This window comes from Lycorma delicatula, chromosome 7 (genome assembly GCF_047948215.1).
Source record: "Lycorma delicatula isolate Av1 chromosome 7, ASM4794821v1, whole genome shotgun sequence".
NCBI lineage: Eukaryota > Metazoa > Arthropoda > Insecta > Hemiptera > Fulgoridae > Lycorma > Lycorma delicatula.
The window spans coordinates 11559586-11582301 of record NC_134461.1 but is presented as its reverse complement, the minus strand read 5'-3'; the positions used below and the strand labels follow the sequence as shown (position 1 = coordinate 11582301).

Genomic DNA, 22716 nt, shown 5'->3' with positions numbered 1-22716 from the left:
AGTGAAAATTAAATGTAAACATCTTCCACTTCATTATGTACTTATTCAGCTAGAAAATTTACGTAAATAATCCAGGTAAATAAAATTACCTGTTCATAGGTCTAGTATATAACTTTTAAGTATTTAAAAACTAATAAATTATTTTTTAATAACATTGTTGAACTTTAATGGTAACATGTTTATTAATACTCATTTGATAACAAGAATTATTGTAAATTAATCTAAGAATTAATCTGTTTTTTTTTATTGTGTATATATTTGATTTAATTCAATCTTTAATTTTTCTTTAGGGTTTTAATAATAATTTTGTTATTATTAATGCACTATATTATACTGGGATACAATATCTTTAATATTTTGTATTTTTTGTATTACTTGCCAGTAATACCAGTTTTCTTTATTTTCATTTAATATTGCACATTGTTATATTCATAATGGTTTTTTTTTATAATTGTAACAGCAAGCGGTGGCCAAATCCCACTGTGGTATGACAACAGATAATGCCATCGGGGTACCAAGATCTACCAACAGTACATTACAATCCGTACATGAAGAAGCTAAAGGCAGAGTTCTCAACAGATGTAGGTCTTCAACCAAAAAATACAGTTCTTGGAATCAATCGTTGGTTTGCACTAAGTATGTCAAGTAATTATTATTAACTTAAATATTTATATTGTTATACATAAACATGTAAAGCTTGTTTGTTTGTATGGGATATTTTCAGGAATTGCTGAGTCGGTTGAAAAAAAATTCTTGTTTGAAAGCGTATGAATTACTGAATGACATTAGCTGTTAAATAATTATCCCACTTCACCTACATCCTTGAATTCTTATCTCTTTTTTGATAATAGAAGGATTTTTCTAAATAAACATCATTTTCTATGTACACTAAGTATGAATTTTATGAATAATTACTGAAAGGATCATCCATTTAGTTGTTAAAAGGGCACCTTACAACGTTGTTTATTGATGCCCTTTTGGAGGAGGGATCCCTACTTTAAATCCAAAGTAGCAGCATTCAACTTAACTGTATTTCTGAATACAATTGAAAGTATTGAATACAATACTGTGCCAATAATTCAAGTTTCATAATAATTGAGAGGTCTTGTGTTCAAAGTCTGTCGATTTGTAAGAAACCTTTTTATTTTTTTCTTATATCTACACTTACACTGATGATTTTCTAATATTTATAATGAGAATATAAAATTTTTGAAAAATAAACTATGTTAATTATGTCTGCTTATTATTATTATTTTTTTTAATATACTAGTAGTTAGTAACCGTGCAAATAGTTATTGTTTTATAAAACTTGAACAAATTAAAATAGAAAAATTTATTTTAATTTTCAGCTTGCCTGTTACAAACCAAAAATATTTGTTTTTTATAATTGTCACCTTATGGGTTGTAAAAGGCATATTAAAAATTAAAATTATTTATTTTACTTTTTTCAAGTTTTATAGAATAAAATCTGTTGTTTGCTTGTTTCCTTATGCGACTCTGTTACCACAAGTCCATTAAGATTTTTAGGCTTGTAATTGTTATATGTAATAATCATCAGAAAACATATAATTCACATAGTTTTTTCTTCACATTCTTATAAATAATATATGTTTACGTTATTATCATAATAAATAATAAAAAAAATCATCTGGATTAGTGTATAAATAAGAAAAAAGAAAAGTTTTAAAAACAACACGTTGATTCAAAACTCAAGATCTCTCTTTATTATGAGATTAGAACCCTTGTCACTCGGCTTGTGCCACTACTATGATTTAAGAAATACAAATAAATTAATCAAAAATATTTTAATGGAGTTCATTTGACATGGAACCAAGTTGGAAGCTGTCATTTTGGATTTAAAGTAGAGCCTCCCTCCTACAATTCTCCAAAACTGTAATATTTATAATATTTTTTTTTAATCGCTTGGCATATACTTTTATCAGCAAATAATTATTAAATACAAATTATCTTTGTCATGAAAATTTATTAATTTTTGTCATGTAAAATTTTTGTGATAATTTTGGCCCTACAAAGTAAATGTGAAGTTAATTGGTTATAATTATGTGACTATTGAGTTGTATGGTTGATAGAGGAGAAACAAATTAATTATTAAATGCCATTTTACTATTTCAAATGAGAGAATTCATATATTCAGGAAGTAATTGTAAACAATTATGGGATTATAAAGAAAAAAAACAATGCCTACAAGTAAGAATGCATTTAGGTTTTACCCGAATATCTAGAGCCCACTGTGAGGTAATGATATTCCTCTCAAGTTTAACACATCAAAAATTTATATTTACGTAGTTTACTGGAGAAAAATACAAATAAATAGAATTATATAATTCTAAACATCAGGGAATGATGTATTTTCTGGTTTTAGTATGTATATATATTTATTTATTTTTTAAATACTGCAGTCAAGTAGTTTGTATTACTATATCTTTTTGTTTATCGCCTCCAGTAACAACAGGCTGATGTCCAATTACAATTATTTGGTATGTGCATCTTGTAGGTCATGAAATAATGCCATGCCTTAATCAGGATCTGAACCCAGTAGTTAGAGAAATCCAGCCACTTAAATTTGATTTTTGTTTTTGTTCCTAGATAAGAAACGACTTTTTATTCCCACCATCAGTTTTGCGAGCTTCCTGAGCCCCCTAAAAAGCATTGTTATGCTGGCTATCAGGAAATGCTATAATGGAACCGAGGGCAGTGGCTTTGCCAATCTCTATTATAGCTATCCAAGGAAGTAGGGATAAAAGATAGGAAAAGATGATAGAGAAAGACCTGGGTAGTATTCAATTTTTTGCTACAGTAATTCTGAGAGATAAAGATGCTTATATGTTGAATGAAGATAAAGAAAACTACATTTGCTTACGACTGATATCTGGAACATCTCTCGTAAAGATGTAAAAAGTTTTTGATAATATCTTGGAAAAAAGTAACAGAATAAGGATTAAATACCAAAGCTTTGCTTAATAATTCAATTACATTAGACACCAGAGTTAGAATTAGACAATGCTGCATATCGTTGCAATCATTTTAATAAATAATATCAATTTAATAAAAAAAAAAGGTATGTAATCACTTATTATTTATTATTGATGGTGTATTTTATTTTATAGTTTGTTTAATCGTAGTATTTTGGTATTTAGCAAGGTAAAAGACACACTTCCATTTTCTGTTGAAAAGAAGGATTATTAATTATTGAATTTTTTTCAGGTCCAGCACTAAAAGTGAGACCAGAAGTAATAATATTAGATTAAAAGAATTGAGTGTTGTTCTTACTCCAATCACTGTTAAAATTGCAAAGAACGGTATTGTCAAGGTAACAAAATGCAGTAAATAGTTAATTTCAAAATAATTTAAATCTGTTTTATTGATGTTAAATATTAATAGAAAAATCAACAAAATAGCTGTAAAACAGTCACCACTGACAGATGTCTCTTGGTCTTTAGAACATCTTCATTCCAGCTGTGGAAAAGAAAATTTCTTCTTCTTACGGTCCAGTAATGTATTTCTTCCACCTTAACATCTATGGAAGAATTTTTAACGCTTTCAAAATCACACTGTTTAATATACCTATGGGCCAGTAACCGGGTTATATTTGTTTTTAATATTCAGTTAAATAATTAAAAATTTTTGACATAAACGGCTGAATTTTTGACACCAAATATAAGGAAATTTTAACTCTTTTATAATAATAAGTTTTCATATGTATCAATGGTTTTTCCTAATGTGTAAAAAAATTCCTTTTTTTTTTTTTTTTTTTTACTAAATCTCCCAATTTTATGATTATAATTAGTTCTGATACATCTTTTTTATGATGAAATATTTCAGATTTACAAAGATGAATATATACTCTAAAAATTAAGAATGCTAAATATTCACTGTTATAAAAATGTACTTGTAAGTGAATGCAACCCCCGCTGCAGAAACAAATTATACTTCGTAGATACCCCGACGAGGAGTCTTGTTCTTTAAGACTTTAGGAGCTGGTGTCCTCATGCCCCTACTAGCCGCTACAGCTTTTCTTCCCACTTCAAACAGAGCTGCAGAACACTTTACACTATACACAAGCACTACACAACTTACATATACCCTTACACGACATACCTTACACGTGCATTCAATGGTGTTGCAACACCATACGAAACACTTCCGTAACGCAAGGAAACTATCGTTCTGATGGGTGGATAGTTCTATGTAGTAAATCTTGAACAATGTCCTCTGGGCACTTAACCCAGTTATAAAACCCTCTGGGTTAAATATAACCCAGTTATATTTATCTTTAGCTTCAGTACGTGTATCATCGGTAAGTGAAGTAATATGTCTGTCCCTTTAAATACTTCTTTGGTGGTTGTTGGTCAACTTGAAAAATCAACAAACCTGGGAGCTCAAAAAGACTTCGACTGACGTCAGCCAAAGATTTGTGTGGAGATGAAACAAGAAATAAAATAACAAATGCAAGAATATCAATAGTGCAGGTTATCCTAGTCAAATACAAAGGAAAAGAAATCATTTGCAAAGGTTTAACCTTTTTTAATTAACAGGTGGCTCTTTGAAATCAATTAAAAGACTTAGTTATGGCACCCTGTTGATTGAGGTTACTTCCAAATTCCCTCCACCATTTCAAGATTAATACAATGATATAGTGACAAATGAAATGCCTGAAGAAGCGAAGCTCTTCTTAAAGATCATAAAAACAAACAAAAAACTGGATAATATTTCATAAATAGTTTAGACGCGGAGTTTTTGCATATATCAGAAAATAAGTTTTCCCTATGGCTACAAATATTATTCAGTGGAATGTGTTTGCGATCTACATTCTCGGCGTGAAGATATTGAAGTCGTACTAAATGAAAAAATCCTTTAATACTGTATCTGCAGGAAGACTCACCTTCATCCATAGGATGATGTGTTCAATCGTGAAAATGTTTGTGAAAGATGTGACTATCAAACTGAGGGAGAGGACAAGGTGTGGCTGTTTTCCTAGGGGAAATAGTATTGGCCACACAGATAACTCTGGATACAAACATCCCTGCAGTCTCAGTGAAAATATGAGCACCATCCAATATTAATATCTGCAACTTATATCTTCCTTCAAATTCCGACATCAGTGAGGATGATCTGTCTAGTCTTGTTTTCCCAGATTCCAGTATCCTGCCTAATAATTGGCAATTTCAACACCCACACCATTCTTGGGGCTCATCGTCATGTTTTTTTCAGAGAAGGATAGTTGATCACCTGAAACAGAACCTCTGCTTATTGAATGATTGATCGTACACATTTGTATCATCATCAGGTACATCTTTGTTCATCAATCTGTCATTATTTCAGCAACCGTATTTCCATGTCTTAGCTGGTGTGTTTCCAAAAACGTTTTTAGAAGCAAACATAGCCTGGTTATCTCGGTTGGTGATAGTGATTTACCTCAGAGTCACTGTGCATATGGGTGGTTGGGAAGGCAGACTGGATTGGATACAAAGATTCATTTTGCCAATATGATGAAAATGGTGACATGTGATCCATCAACTTTCCATGTTTAAACACCTGCTACTCGATAGTATGGGTGAATATATCCCCCTAATATCTGGAAAACCGAGACAGTCTGCTGTTCCTTGGTGAAATGAAGATTGTAGGAGGGTATTAAGGGATCGTTGCAGGGCTTTGTTTAATTTCAATCGTAGATCTACAACAGTAATGCTCTGCACCCTACCGCAATGAGAGAGGGCTGCAGCCATCGAGTGTTTCAGTGTGCTAAGCAGAAATCATGGATAAACTATGTCAATAAATTTATTTGTGAATTTCCTCATAACCACAAATTTTCATGTCTTACTGACAACATAGTCTCAGGTACGTTTGTTAATATTGTACATTGTGAAAGCTACTCCTGACTAGTAGCACTTGTACTTCAAATGTTGCTCTTACTTTGGATATATAGAACATCTTGTGCAGTCCTGTATGCTAGCTTGGTACGTCTATATAGAGCTTCCTCTTTTTTCTGTTTATTGTTAATCTTCATTTAACTGACATCTAGCTAGTATATATATTTTGTTTTTAGGCATACCGTATGATTCCTATTTCATTACCTGAATATTTTCTGTTGTGAATAGGTAATGTATTTTTATGGCAATTTCTTCATTATTTAGTCATTGACTCAGAATATTAATACATGAAAAATGACTGGATGACCAGTTTTACTGCTCATCCAATAATTGTCTGGATACATTTAGCCTAAAACTATTCTTACAGTATCAATAATGTTTATAAATCACAGTATGAAGTATAATATATCAAACAAACCATCAGTTCTTGAGTTTTGTGTGAGTATTGCCAAACATACAGATAAGTGATTTATAAATAAAGATAAGAAAAATATTTGTTGAAATTTTATATTTAGCTGGTGTATAAAATTGATGAAATTATTTCCTCAGGAAATCTACTTGTCACACAAAACATTTAAACTAGAAAATGTAATGTTTCTACACTAGAAATGTAATGTTTGGCCGCAGTGTTAAAAGTAAATGCCAGCTTCAGATCTTCAGCTTTAAGCGAGTGAAATAAATAGGAAAATAGTTTTTTTTAGTTTCTGTTTGTAGTTTCATTTGTTGTTTGATTGATAGTAAACATGTCTTGAAATGTATACATTTAAATTTATTTTGTTTTGCTCCATATTATATTTTATTTGTTCTGCTCTATATTTTTGAATGTATCTTTTTTCAGGTGGTCAAGAGGAATTTTAATAGAAATATGAATAATATGAGTGGCTTGATTGAATCAAAAAGTTGGTCTAATAATAATAACAGTGATTGTAAGGTTTTACAGAAATGTTTATTAAATGAAATTATGAATTCTAAAAATAATGTATTGCTTAAATCGGTATATAATAATATTAATGCTAGAAATAAAAAACATGATCTTATTAACAGTTTGACACAAAGCTACAAAAGTCCTAATAACGAGATTGCATCTGCATCTGTACATAAAAAAGCAAATCAATTTGTTTTTACTGATTTAAAAAAAGAATCGGGACGACCTCTAAAAAGAAAACAATATCATGTACTTAAAACAACTGAAAATGAACATACTGTTAGATGCTCTAAAAAACAGAAATGGCAGTTTGGTGATATGAAAAATTATTTACATGATAAAACTAATTTAATTCATAATAATGAAACGAACAAAAATGTTAATTGTTTTTCACAAGAAGAGATAGTACTTTCTGAACAACATTCCATCTCCCACAATTCTAGAAAGTGTAATGTGAGAAGTTCATTTACATCGAAAACAAATGAAAGTTCATTGAAAAAAATGAGGCAATACACATTGTTTTATATGTTTAATAATAAAAATTCAAAATCTGATAAGAATAAAAAAACATCTCAGCAGAAATCTTTATTTTTTAATAAAATAAATGAGGAAAATGATGATTTTAAGAAACTGCATTCTGTAAAAAGTAAAGGTATTATTAAAAAGCGTAAGTGTAATTCTAATGTAATGCCGTTAAGTAATAACAGGTTGTGTAAGAGAAAATCAATTTGTAATTCTTGTAGTGGTGATAAACACACGAATTATAAAATGGGAAAATTGTGTTGCTTTTTTAAACAAAGAGCTCTTTGTATTAGTGCTGCAGCATCACAGTGTTCAGATTGTTCAACATTTGTTAATAATAATGTTGAAACGCCTCATAATTTCTCATTTTGTAAAACAGTTGAGGATTTTAATGGTGAAATATCTACAAAAAGCAAAATATCATTAAATGTACCTTCATTTTCATCTATTTTAACTCCAGTTGATCACATCTTAGAGAACTCTGTGACATTTTGTGATAAATATTTTCAAAATGTAGAATCTTGCTCTTTTAATAGAACATCTGGTTATAATCGGTTATCGGCTTCTGCCAGTGTCAGTCGAAGTACAGATTTAAATTCAGAACATTATAATAGCAAGTCCTTGAAAATGAAATCAAAATTTATAGACACAAGTCATTCATTAATGAAAGCATCTAAAATCGAATGTAAATTCATAAATAACGATATCTACACAAATAATCCCCATGAATTAGATAGGTTGTTAAATATTAATGGTGACAAAAAAACCGACTCAAATGTCAGTTGTAAACGACGAGTTATCAAACCTCCTAAAAAATTAGTTCAGTTTGATTTTCCTGAAAATATGCAAAATGAGATTTCACCAGTACTGGTTTCAGGGGGTAAATTTGGTTTTAATGTAACAAAATATCTACAAGAAAGTAACTGTAGAACTGTTTTTTCAGACAGGAAATTAATGAATTACATACACAAATCAGGTGATGCTTACATTAAAAGTGTTTTGGGGGATAATTTGAAACCAAGCCTTATTGAGAAAATTATTGCTTTCTTTAAAAAGTCCTTTATGTCTGAAGGTTAATGAAACACCTTATCAGTGCAATCATTTTATTTTAGATTTCTAATTTTTGTTTAATTTATCCTAACAGTTGTATTTGTTTTTTGTTTTGTTTTGGTTTAATTACTTTTGTAAAATACTATAAAATAAGTATTTTTATAACATTGGTATTAAGCTTGATTTTAAAGGACTTTTTTTGTGAAAATTAACCTTTATTTTGAAGCACATGAGATTAGTATATGTTATTCTGAGTATTTTCCATTGTTAGCTCTAACCATTTTCCTATCTTTCTGGTAAAAGACTAATTTTTTTTGGAAGAATAACTTGTTCTTAGAGGCTATACATGAATCGAGGCATTTTTTATATCTTCATGAGAACTAAAGTTGCTGGTCAGACAGGTGAGATACTGTATGAATTGAAACAAATAGAAATCAGAAGAAGCAACATCTGGTGAATACAGTGTATGAAGTAGAATGTCCCATCCAAGCAGTTCTATTATTTCCTTGACTGGTTTAGCAACATGTGGCCGAGTGTTGACATGTTGGAAAATCACTTTGTTGTGTATTCTGGTCATTTCTCTTTTAACTTTGGTTTAACTGCACTAGTTGTTGGTAATGGTTTCACCAGATTTTAACAGCTCATAATAGACCAAATCCTTGTAATCCCACCAAATACAAAGCAATATCTTTGATTGATGGATGTTTGGCTTTGTTGTTGTTGTTGAACAAGCTTGCACCATGATTTTTTTGCACTTGAAATTATTTAAATATATCCATTCTTGAATGCCAGTGATGATATGATGCAAAACACCCTTCCTTTGACATTGAAGCAGCAATTGACATGTGAGAAAACAGGCTTCAATTTGTATGACACCCAATCTCCTTGCTTTTGAACGATTCCCATTGAAAAAATAAAAATGTTCCCATTCCCATTAAAATGTTTAAGATGGCCATTTCGGTCACATTTAATGCTTCTGCCAATTCTTTTAAGCGTTTGACATTGATTTTTGTCCAGCAATGCCTCTGCAATCCTTCATCTGCAAACTATTTCAGTTGGTCAGGGTCTCCACTTTTGTATGATCTAAATCAGTACTCACAAGATCGATGGATCATAATTGCCATAAGCTTTCAAAGCAAACGAAGACTTTCAGCTGCCAATTTCTTCGAATGGAAACAAAAAAGAAACACTTCTTTTGCAAATTGCATTTCATTGGCACAAAAATCGATATGTCCAATGTTTTTAAAAAAAATATGTTGTTTACACTTTGAGAATGATACATATTGATTTTTAAAACCTAAAGGGTACAGCTTTTATATGCAGTTGACTTTAGTACGAATTGAAACCATCAGATGGTAATTATATAATCTCTTGTAAATCCTTTAAAATTAAGTTAGTACCCCCATAGTTTTATTGTAGTTTGTATCAAAATGAGTAAACTAGTTGTAAACAAATCATTTTTTTTTAAATTTTCATGATCTTCCAAAGATAGATTAGTCGCTTGTTTCAGAAATGTTTTCCTGAATCTACAATAATTATGTATTTTAATTGCAACATGTGATAATAAGTGTACCTAACTCAGAGTTTGTTCAATCTAACCGTGATGAAAACATATTTAGATCCATTTAAAACCAGTCATATCATTACCTGGATTTTAATCTACCTGCTACCGAAATGTAGACTCACGTTAACCCTTTTCTTCATATCATATTGATCTGGTTTCCAGACTACTTTTTTTTAGTAATTATCATTATAATGAAAAGTTACATTAAAATTACTATCATTGAAGAGTTTTCTGAGTAAGTGTATGAGGTTTGATTGGAAAGTTTTAAGGCTGGGCTTGTAATTTAAAAGTTTCAATACTTACTTGTAAAAGCTGCTAAAGCAGGTGAATAGGGGTTTGTGGAAGCACAGGAATTTGGCCAAAAGTTCCACGATCAAAAAAGCATGATGAACTGGGTATTGTAATGGTGGAGGACCCAATTTTTTGTCTCGCCATTTTTGCGCAAACGGTGAAGGTTAACTTTTATGTTATTCCTGTTTGACGTCTGCCCCTTAGGGGCAAATTTGTGATGCACAATATATAGAATGAAAGAGAACCACATTTGACAGACTTGCTTAATGCTTTTTTCGGTCATGGCGACTCTATGACTTCCACTACAATAATTGTGCCCTTATTTCTAGGTCATACCCGTAAACCCGTGATTCATCACCTATTAAATAAATTTGGGTCAATTTCAGCTTGATTTATCAGTTCTTAGGATTCAAGTCTGTCTAGTTTCTATTGATCTGACAAACAATTTTGGAATGATTTTCATGGACAGTTGACATGTTCAAATCTTCAGTTAAACTGGACCAAACCGTGTAGAAACTTAAATTCAATTCATCAGCCATCTCCCATCTCCCTAAGTGTAAGTCTATGGTCGAAGTGCACTAAATCTCAAACTTTTGCAATGTTTTCATTGGTTTTAAGGTAATGGAAGGCTGGCTGGATCAGGGATCTTCAGCTGATTTGCAGTCATCTTTGAATCTGTTGAACCAGATAAAACCAACCATTTTGACTGGCTCAAATATTTATCCCCAAAAGCTATTTTTTATGAGTTCATAAGACTCTAAAGCTGATTCCTTGGTTTTCGAACAAAATTTGACAAACTTGTTTCATTTTTTCATCCATTTTGTGAAATCAATAATCCATGGGGAACTGAAAATATATCTTCATTCACCAGGATGCCACTATCTTGAACAAAAATATCGCAGTGATCTTTTCAGAACATTTCAAGGACAAAACAAGCTTCCTCTTTCATATCGTTGGGCAAACCTACCCCTTCCTGTTGTGCAGTGGCAGCACCTGCCTTAAAACTTTCTGGTCACACTTTGTATAAGGCTGCAACCATATAGAAGAGCGGTAAGTGGTGATTATCTGAGCAGCATAACTAGAGGGGCATTTAAAACATACAGTAAGTGGCTGAGTGGTAAAATTCTTTTTAGAATTTATTTTTCGTTGCCAGCATGTTGTTATCAAGTTCAGTTCAATTTAAGCTTCTCTGTGAAAACCTTAGAAAATATTATCTTTTAGTGTTCGGTCAAAGATATGGAGTTGACTCCATTAATAGAATGTGTTCAAGTTACAAAAATATCATCATTATCTTCTGTACCGGAATGTTTGGAAATTCCCAAAAAAAAATGTTAAGTACTTACATATATAGGTAGAAAACAGAACACAAAACTGGAAAAGAGTGATTTGTCCAGAAGAGTGACTAGTTAGATATAACATAAAGGAAAATGTTAGTTAACTCAGATATTTTTCCACAATTGATTGTAAAACTAAAATTCTAGTGGTAGTGGCCTATTATCAGCTTAATTGTTAACAAACTATTATGTAAAAGCGTATTATTTATTATGGATAATAGTAAAAATCATAAACAGTTTTTTTTTAGATATTGTAGTAAATGATATAGACAATGACAATACATTACAATACTTCATCCTAATACCACAGAGTTCCTAAACAATCTACCTCTATCCTGAAAACAAATAATTCAATTAACCAGGGGTCAACGCCAAAATGCCTGTTTTGGCATAGTAAGCGCCCAAGTGGGCCCCTTGAGCATGCTTTGATTTTAGTTTATATTATCATTTGTGATTTTCAGCTTGTACTGACTAAAGTCTGGGTTTTCAACATCCTTTTTTGTACCTTCCTTTAATTACGCTAGATGTTATTAAAATCTGCTTTCCAAGAGGAAACACATAATCTCTAAAAGAAACTAAGCTTAAAAAAATGCCATTTTATAATTTTAATCAGTAAAGGTGGAGATCCACTTTTAGTCGCTGGAAGTTTCTACAATTTTTTTCTGTAACCCTATTTCAAATTTTTCAACTTTTGTTTGACAATAATTCCTAGAACAAAGAAATAAAATAAAAGTAAATCTAGCAGAAATGAAATTACAAAACTTTGAAAGTTAGAGGGCTTATTGTTATAAAACTTGAGTTTTTAATGTTACTTTTCTTTAGTCAAATTTTTTTCATCATTCTGTTACAGATATCTTATAATTGGAAATGCATTTTGTTCACTGGCTCTCACTTTTTTCAAATTGGCAAAATAGTAAGTGAAATTGTGCTATAGACTTGCATTCCTATTTGGGAGAATAGGAATTCTCCCAAATCGGGTGAGACATCAATTCATCTAAAAGATGAATTGATGTCAGATGACAGAACATCTGCAAAATGTTGTTGATCAATACTACAGGCAATAGAAATTTCCAATTTTTTTTGGAAGTATTGCCGAATCAAATGTCCACCAAATTCCAGATCAAAATATTTTAATTATCTACCTTATTACATCATTCTGCTGTAGCAGATGCAGATAAGAAGTTGTTCACTATTGAATTAGGTGGAAAAGGAAAACTAAGCTATATAGAGGCACTTCTATTGTGTCAACCTTTTTCTGACTTTAATACTCCCCTACCACAAATGTTACCAGGGTCTGCCAATGTTAACCAATATATTAAATAAGTGATGAAGCCTATCCACTTAAACCGTATTTGATGTGTCCATATCCTAGGAGAAATTCAATTTCTCAAAAGTAAAGTGACACTCCACTACAAGAAAATGCATCAAATGTGCATTTGATATTTTGTACAGTAAATGACATTTCCTTGCAAAAGATACAGAAAGAATTACCCAAAAGAGCATTTCAAGTACAAGACAGATGTTGAAACCCATGCTGATTACATTGAAGTTACAAGAAGGGTAAAATAGAATTAATAGCAACTAGTCAATCTGCAGCTGACATTCAGAATGAATTGAATTATTTTTGTGATCCTAATTAACTATCGCATAACATTACATAAAGAAGGGTTACTTGAAGTAGGGATTTGCTAGTGAAGACTCACAGAAATTTCTGTTATGTATTACATAAAAATTAATATTTTAAAAATATGTTATTAACTTGTTTATTTGTGTGTACTATTTTTATGATAGTTATTTTTAATGCAGTATTAAATTATTATTGAGTGTGTAGATCTAATATTTCCTAATTGCATTTAATATCTTTTTAAATATTATTTAAAAATTATCATTCATAGACTGATAGATTCAACATTCTTGCAACTGATAAGTTTGTCACTATTTTGATCAGAAATATTCTGATTTTAATTTCATTGTTATTGCTGCTTGTTTAAAATTGTTCAGTCTAGACAATTTTGTTCTATAACTTCATTATCACCATAACCCTGCTTAACAATCTTTTTTTTCATCCACAGAAAATAGCTGTAGAGGGGTTTTATTGCATACTGTAATTATATTTTCATAGATAGCAAAAATAAAAAGACTGCCCACTGCAACAGATTGACATGCATTCTTTTCATACTTCATCCCTTAATTTGTCTTCTTTTTTTTGCTTTTATAATTCTTTTGATTATTTTGCCATAGCAGGTAGCAGGTTTGGTCTTAAACACAAGAAATCACACTTTCAATAAATGAAGACATGCTTACCGTTTCATGCTCAAGACTGAAATACTTTTCAAACCCAAGCTGCGGTAGAATAGCAGTGTTCTGCCCCTTACCTTACTCTTAGGTTGGTAAAAACGGTAAGGAAATTACTATTTTCAAAAGTAATGAAAAAAAGAAAAAGTAATCGATGTTGTATGTAACATGCATGATGTCTTTAGATTATCTATTAATACATGTTATCTCAAAGAATTTTTGGTTTTCTCACTCTTATTTTACTCTCCTCTGATTGTTTTATAGCAGGGTACCTGAAATCGGTAGCCTACAATAATATTATATAAAAATTAATAAAAGAAAATTCAGTAACATTTTTATTTTAAATCTTAGAAAAAGCAGTTTGGAGATCAGAGTTATAAGTGAACAAATGTTAATTTCTTTTATTACATGCTTAACCGCTTTTATAAATACATATAATACAGAAACTCCAAATTTTTTAATTTATTTATTATTGTTATTGTTTTAGGCTGCTGAATTTTGGAAATTGGTTAAAATGTTAAGAATTATTGTACGTATTGATTTTTTTTTTTTTCTTAAAATGATATATGTCGGCTTCACTTGTCAAACTGTTAGCAAGTATGTTTTGTAATTTATTAGAGGTAAGCTTATGCTAAAATTTCAGTTGTATTTATTTTTAGATTATTTTCTTTTATGCACGCTAGTGTATATTAAGCACATATTTTTGTTAAAATAGGCTGAAATTATTGTCAATATTCAGTTTTATAATACTCTTAAACGGCCATAGTTATTTTTTCTTTCATTACTGATATTTAAATTTGAATTACTATCTCATTAATATTATATATCAGCGTTAAGTATTCTCATCTTCAAACATAATCTGTTTTTATAAGAGGATTGAATGTATGTTTTTATGTACAATGGCGAATAAATTAATCCAAACACACAGTATTTTTAAAAGAAAAAAAGTTTAGTAGTCAAACTTACTCAAAATAGTTTGTGTTTTTTGGTGTTTATCTCGTTAATCCTCTTTGGCATTGATTTAACTAAGGTAGAATAATGATATTTGATTTCTTCTACTCGAAACTAAACCTGTATCACTGAACTAATAAGGTCAGTTTTTGTTCTACAATTCATTTTCTCAAGTCTTGTTTTCAGTACGGCCCATAGATTTTCAATGGGATTCAGGTGGGGGAGTTCCCTGACCACAAGATAAGTGGGACTATTTTGCTTTGGCATATGTTACTGTATCGGTCCAATTTCATCATCCTATCCACAGACATAAGTGCTCCTGGCCCTTCATGCGTAAAACATCTTTTTGGCTGGGTGTTAGGGAGCTTGTTGAAGGTATGCTGGTGTAAGTAGTCTTCTCATCTGCTGACTTACGAATGTAGGCTACTCTCTCCCCTTGGACAAAGAAATGAGTCTCCTCTGAAAAAGTAACTTTTTTTTCACATCTTGATAGTCCATTCTTTATGTTCCTTTGCCCATTGAAGTCTGTTTTCATAACTGCTTCTCTTCTTTTTAGGTTTCAGAGTAATCCTTCCCACTGCCAACAATCTTCTATGAACTGTCATATCAGAAACATTAATCCCACTGGCTCTCAAGTCCCTATTAAGGTCAACAGCTGACAATCTTGGACTAATTTTGCTTTTTCTTATTAGTAATCGATCCTGTCTAGGCACGGTTTTCTTTTTCCGTCCACATTTTCCTTTTCTCCTTGGAGGGATAGAACCTGTTTCCCTAAACCTTTTCACGATTTCATTTATTAGTACCTAACCCCCGCAGTACACTTGCTGGCAATCTGTCTTTGAGTCTATGTGTGTTGGGACAGAGCAACAATTTTTTACCGCTTTCGTGAGGTTACATCCATTGTATTGACTGGAATCAAATAACAAACTTATAACTGAAACTCATAAGGTCACCAAAAACTAGTTGATAATGAATTATAAAAGCACAAAAAACACTAATTCTGTTTGTATATTAACTACATAACCTGAAACAGCAAGCAGTCTGCCACAAAATGAAAATTCCCTACAACAGAACAAAAAATACCTTTGTTCGGATTAATTTGTTTGCTACTGTAAATCATTAATCTGAGTTACATAAAGAAATTTATGCAATTATAGTAATACATTGTGAATTGTCATTTAGTGATAATTACTATGACACAGTCATATTTTTGGAGATGAAAAGTTTTTATATTACACACAGTTTGCCTTAGAAGTAAAGTATGATTGCAAAGTATATTATGATATGAATAGCTGCTTTGTTATATATTTTGAAGTCGTATGGAAATGTGAAAATCTGAAGTGTGTAATCTCAGTCGATTCATTTCATTGTAGTTTTATTTAATGATTTTATGCTAGGAAAAGTGTTGATTATATTAGTATTGTTAATAATTCTGACTCGAGTTATAATATAGAATATTTGAAAATTATTAGTAATTTTGTGTAGAATATAAAACACAGTCAAGCCATATCTTAATGTTTGGATAAGTATACTGAATGTTGTCATTCTCTAGTCTGTATACTGACGCTAATATAACATTTTTTCCTCTTAGAGTTTACATTAAATGAAAACATATTTTACAATGTTTCTTTTGTTTATTAAAAAACTGTTATATTTAATGAATAAATCAATTTACATTTCATAGTACAATATTGCTTACAAAATGAGTGTACACCTTTACTCACTTCTGCTATTGTGTGCTTGAAATAGGCGTGAAGGGTACATTTGGTAATACAAGTGTTGTAATAGCTGAAATTCCCCAAAAATGATTAAATGAATTTAATGTTCTCTCTTGGTTGATTGTCTTTACACTAGCAAGAAAATAAGTATTTAGATGATCTTTTTCAAGTTCTTTTAATCTACAATGTTAAAAATAATATTTATATACGTATAGTATTAAAAATTATATTTTCTTAAAAATGTTTAAAGGACTTGTTTGAGAGAAAATATGAATACGTTAACAAGTGATCTGCACTCAGTAATTTAACCGTACAACGAAAAGAAAGTATTAAATTATATTCTTAATTAAACTGTAGATGTACTCATATTTTCTCTCAAACAAGTCCTTTAAACATTTTAAAGAAAATATTATTTTTAAATTGTAGATTTTTCACGTTTAACGGTTGTTCTGAATGTGTTTGCCAACAGATAAAACTGATCTTCATATCAGTAAAAAAAAAAAAACACTTTTAAGGAAAAATAATAATATTAGATTTCATTAAATGGAGGTAAAACGTGCAGGTTAAATTTTCAGAGAAGAGTTATTTTATTTAAAAAAATTGTATTTTCTCATAATTATTGGAATGAGACATAGATTTATTTCTCAATTAAACTCATTATGTAAAGTTTTCTGAACAATATCTCAAGAACAGTATTGATATTTTGGGTCAAATAAAATAAAATATATGAAATTTGGCAGAGATTTTAAGCATTTAATATTATCAAAACATTAAGTGTAGGAATTTCTCTTTAATTCACTTCTTTTATAGGAGAAACAGGATAAATCTTTTGATTCCTTTACCTTAATGCCTATCTCAAGCGGTTTTGAAGTTTAAAACTTGTATGCAAAAATACTGATCACAGCATATTAAAAATATACACAAGAGTTTTCCCTTAAGACAATAAAGTTAATTAATGGTGGATTTTTTTTTTAAGAATAAAAGTTTCACCCTTATCTATTGTACAGATCACATACTTGTTTTACTTTTGTTCAGTAAATAAATATATTTATGAAAGAGTTATTTGACTTATGTACTATAACTTAATCTTTTGTTGTAATTTATAATTGTAAAACTTATTTTAGGAGATTAATAAGTATTTCAATCTGCATGAAAATAAAAATGTTTAAATATAAAAATAAATATATTTATTTCTGTAAGCTAAGATTTCTACATATCGTAATATATAATGATATTAGTGGTCAGTTGAGAATACTGAACCTGGTTAATATATATATCTATAAGGAATTTTTTTTATGCATATCAAACGTTTTGTATAGAACCACATTATATTATATATTTAGTAAGTAGAAATATGATGCAAATTATTTTTTTTAAATAAAATATTTTTCAACTTAGATATGTTTGGATTTCTTGAATTATTTTTAAGTTTCATTTCACGATGGAAGCCTATAATAATAGGATGTCATCTGAGTTTGGCTGTTGGGATTATTTTAATAATCTCTGTAAGAGTTTTTTTCCCTAGCATAACCGATGCTGTTTTCAATACACATTAAAAATACTAATATGCAGGGAAACCACTGAAGAAGCATCATTCAGTTATCTAGATTTCTTTTGTGTAAATCTTATCTGTATCTCTTTATACAAACAATATGATGTAGTTAGCGACTTAAAATATTATTTTCCAAAATAAATATTACACACACCATTCAGTGTTGCTGCTTACCCAAAGAAGTTAATTAGATAAAATTATACTTGAAACCTTCCACAATATTCAATAACTAATTTACAAGAATTTTGTTAAACAGAATCGGTTTGTTCTTATGTATTTTTTGGTGCAGAGTCCAATTATGATCTAAAGATTTACCCTAAAGCCTTAATTTTTTTTTTTTGTAAATGTCACTTGTAAAGATTTGCTGCAAGACAGTCTTTATATTAATAATGGCTTATAGTCTTTATATTATTAATGAATGGAAAAATTTAGATGAAATCAATACTAACTGTTTACTAACAGTGACTCATTCCTTCTAGGAAAAATAAATTTATTATAGTAATATTATTTAATTAATAGCCTATATTAATGTATAATGGCATCATTATTGGTTTAATGATTTCAGTCCCTATTTTACTCTGGAATAACTTGAGACTAGAGAATCATTTTTTTTGTGGGTTTCATTTTTTTTTTTTCATTTTTTTGTGGAAGCTGCCCTCTTCCACATTGTAAATGAGAAATCATCAATTCCTCTTGCCTATGCGGCGCAAATGAAGATGACTTATGATTATATGGAATTTTTACAGACTGTGATACAGTGTGAAAAGTATTGGCGCATATGTGTAGATATAAAGGCGATAACAATTTTATTAGGATTGCGGTTCAGTTTTACTAACTGCTGTTTCAGAGACAAGTGGTTTAGTAGAGGACAACAAAAATCAGTGCATTAAAAAGCACTGGCTGAAGAAAGAAGTGCACTTAGCTGAGCAGAAAAATGTTATTTGTCAATCTCTTCAGAAGAATGTGTATCTTTCACCATTACACGATTTGATGGCAAATTTTGCCAAAGTGATAGAATGTTATCCCAAGGTTTCTTACACCTTAACAGTAAGTTTCCCAGGATCAATGAGGCAAAAATCAAAGAAAGGATACAGGTTGGACTGCAAATATATAAAATTATGAAGGATTCAGACTTTGAGAGGAGTTTAAATGAGTCTGAGAAAGCAGCATGGGTATCATTTCAAACTACTGTTAAATCATTACTGAGAAAATATAAGGCTGAGAACTATGTAAAATTAAACTGTAAATGCAGGGTTACTTTATACCTAAAAATACACTTAATGCATTCAATTTGGATTTTTTTCTCACCTAACCTTGGTGATGCAAGTGATGAGCACCAAAATATCAATGAAGGAACACCCTAATAGGGATGGAACCCAAATATGTTTGCTAATTATTGCTGGAGGCTGAAAAGGAACTTTCCAGAGGCTGGATACAGAAGAAAACAAACAAAAGGAGATATTAGGGTAAGCTAATTACATACTATAGGCCAACAGTTTACAAATGTTTTTATTCTTGGTGCCCTTGCGCAATCCAAATTTTATCAAAGCCCTATGTCAAATTGTAACAAGTACATTTTGGGAAATACCAGGCGATTATCAATCCCATCGTATTTATGTTTACAGGTATGTATACCATTCTTCGGGGGAAAATTTTTTAAAATTATTTTCAAAGAGGTGGAACCCACCCCTCCACTACACCTACCCCAATTCAGAAATCTTAAATGGAAATGGTAACATTTAATTACATTAATTGACAACCTGAAAAAAAAAAAGAATTTTGGTGAAAAGAAAATTAATATTCTGCCCACTCAGTCAGTGTGAAAAACCATTTAGGGTAGTATTTTTTAAAATTTCAGTCAGACAAAAAACTAAAATTATGTGATACAACTTCTTAAACTATTCAAAATAATCATAATCTGTGGATTAAATCTGAAAATTATTTTTTAAATTACCAACAAAATTCACAGTTATATTTTCAGGGGTTGAAAACTTCGACGCCACTGTCGACCACGTCACGTTGTCTATCAGCGATGCCCTTATTTACAACACGGCCCACACATTTCCAACGTAACATCGGAGAAATGCCGTTTCCGGAGCAGATACCGACAAACGAGAGCTCCAACATTACATCTCCAGTCATTTGTCGGCTCCCAATGACAAATGAGAGTGTTATAACCAGAGGGCCAGGATGAAATGCCTAACCCACCGGGTTGGTCTAGTGATTAACGCGTCTTCCCAAATCAGCTGATTTGGAAGTCGAGAGTTACAGCGTTCAAGTCCTAGTAAATCCAGTTATTTTTACACGGATTTGAATACTAGATCGTGGATTCCGGTGTTCTTTGGTGGTTGGGTTTCAATTAACCTCGCGGATTCCGGTGTTTTTTGGTGGTTGGGTTTCAATTAACCACACATCTCAGGAACGGTCGAACTGAGAATGTACAAGACTACACTTCATTCACACTCATACATATCATCCTCTGAAGAATTATCTAAACGGTAGTTACCGAAGGCCAAACAGGAAAAAAGAAGGATGAAATGCCTATTGGAGAAACACCGCGAGGAATCGTGGTATAAATACCTAGCTTTGGTATCGAACGACGATCCTTCGGTATCCAGGCTGAGCAAAAAGACTACGCAAAGGAAAGAAGCCCCGTCTCGTAGTGTGTGGACAGAGAAGCCTTTTAGCCTACTCTAAGTCCAACCGGCCAGAAGTATTCGTGAATTCCCTGGAGAAACAATTCATCTCGAAACCTTAACGATGACCACGCACACTGTTTGGAAGCCTTCGCCAACGATTTCTTTGGACAGGTCCCCACCATAAAATAGATCGTGGCTAGGAAGTAGCCGCGGTTCTTAAGATTACAACTCCAGATAAATTCCTGGAAATAGAAATCAGAGCCCAAGCATAGCGGAACGTTACTACGGATATAATAGCTACCATTGCCACCCTATTTTCGTGACCTCTACGTAGGGTACTTTCCACCTTGCTGAAAAACGGCACAGGTCGTATGATTAATGAAACCAGGGAACTACAGACCGATTTCGCCACTAACAGTGTTGTCGAAGTTGTTGGAAATGGCTTTTCTCAAGCCTCTGACGGTACATGGGACCAAAATCTGTATGTATTAAAGAATAATTTTTAATGAAATTAATTATGATTGGTTTTCAGAGCACGTCAATAATTATAAAAGCAGTAATAGTAAATTTTCAAATGTAATGCATTATAAAACAACTAGTTACTGACATATACAATTATTTGGAACAGTAGAATAGGTAATAGTAATAGAGAAATTGATATTCTTGAAACATATTAAGTAAATAGAAAATTAAATATAAACTGATAAACAAACAGAATACGACGGTTCGTTATATAAATTGATAGAACTGATGATCATAATATTTCAATAAGAAGTATCACTCGATGTCATGCCACGGTACGGGAAAGAGGTTTTAATAAGTCCTTAGAAAATCCAAGAGATGGCGCTCGTAGTATCGAAAATTGTTTGCTTTTATTAAGCGTCATTTGTTGTTAGAGTGCAGTTAAAAGTTTCAGCTGTATCCATCACATGCTTTCATTGTCATAGTCAATTGAGGCAACAAGCTATTGTTTATTTAGAAGAATAGAAAAAAGTTAGTTTCGAGTGGCGATTAAACAGAGATCAAACCCGAGTTGGATGAAGTTCACGGCACTTCTGCTCCTGTGTTTGCAGCTGTTTACAATCGGGTAAATGAGTTTAAACGTGGCCGTACATACACAAAAGATGAACATCGTTCGGGACGTCTAGTAGAAGTGACCACCCCGGAAATGATTGACAAATATCATGATGTGGTTTTGAATGATCGACGAATCAAAATTCGCGAAATAGTTCTGGCCACAGGCATATCGCAGGGTACAATTTTGCACGAAAAACCGGGTGTGAAAAAAATTTCGGCAAGATGGGTGCCGCGTTTGCTCTCAGCGGAGAATAAACGCAATCGTGTGGTCGACTCTGAGGTTGTTTTTGTGCTTTTCCGCCGCACGAGTTTCTGCGTCGATACATAACTACGGATGAAACAAGGATACACTAATACTCTCCAGAAACAAAATGACAGTATAAATAGTGGTTTTTTGAAGCCGAACAGGCTCCGAAGAAGGTGTAATCGGCCGGCAAGGTGATGGACCACGGTTTTTTGGAATGCACCGCTATCATCTACACTGATTACTTGGAAAAAGGACAAACAATAACTGGAGAGTATATTGCGTTATTAGTGCACCAGTTGAGCGAAAATATTAAGAAAAAATAAAAAGATCCTCCCCATCAAGAGAATGCACGGGTGCACACCTGCGCAGTTTCAATGGCCAAAATTATGAAATTAAAGTTAAAATTATTACAACGTTCACCATATTCACCCGATTTGTCCCTCAATGATTTTTTTTTTATTTTCAAACTTGAAAAAATGCCTTGGAAAAACCATTGATACATATGAAAACTTATTATTATAAAAGAGTTAAAAAGAAATTTCCTTATATTTGGTGTCAAAAATTCAGCCGTTTATGTCAAAAATTTTTAATTATTTAACTGAATATTAAAAAACAAATATAACCAGGTTACTGGCCCATAGGTATATTAAACAGTGTGAG

At 31.3% G+C, this 22716-nt stretch overlaps 1 protein-coding gene across 3 annotated transcripts in view; it reads left to right on the top strand.

The window, feature by feature from the left end:
* The window catches only part of LOC142327269 (uncharacterized), a 90739-nt gene extending 72807 nt beyond the window's left edge, over window positions 1-17932 (top strand). For all 3 annotated transcript variants that reach the window (XM_075370154.1, XM_075370152.1, XM_075370153.1), the window contains exons 12-14: window positions 461-636; window positions 3226-3331; window positions 6730-17932. In XM_075370154.1, coding sequence (XP_075226269.1) covers window positions 461-636; window positions 3226-3331; window positions 6730-8415 — 1968 coding nt within the window. In that variant the 3' untranslated portion in view covers window positions 8416-17932. The remainder of the gene's footprint in view (window positions 1-460; window positions 637-3225; window positions 3332-6729) is intronic.
* Window positions 17933-22716: the final 4784 nt, after the last annotated feature.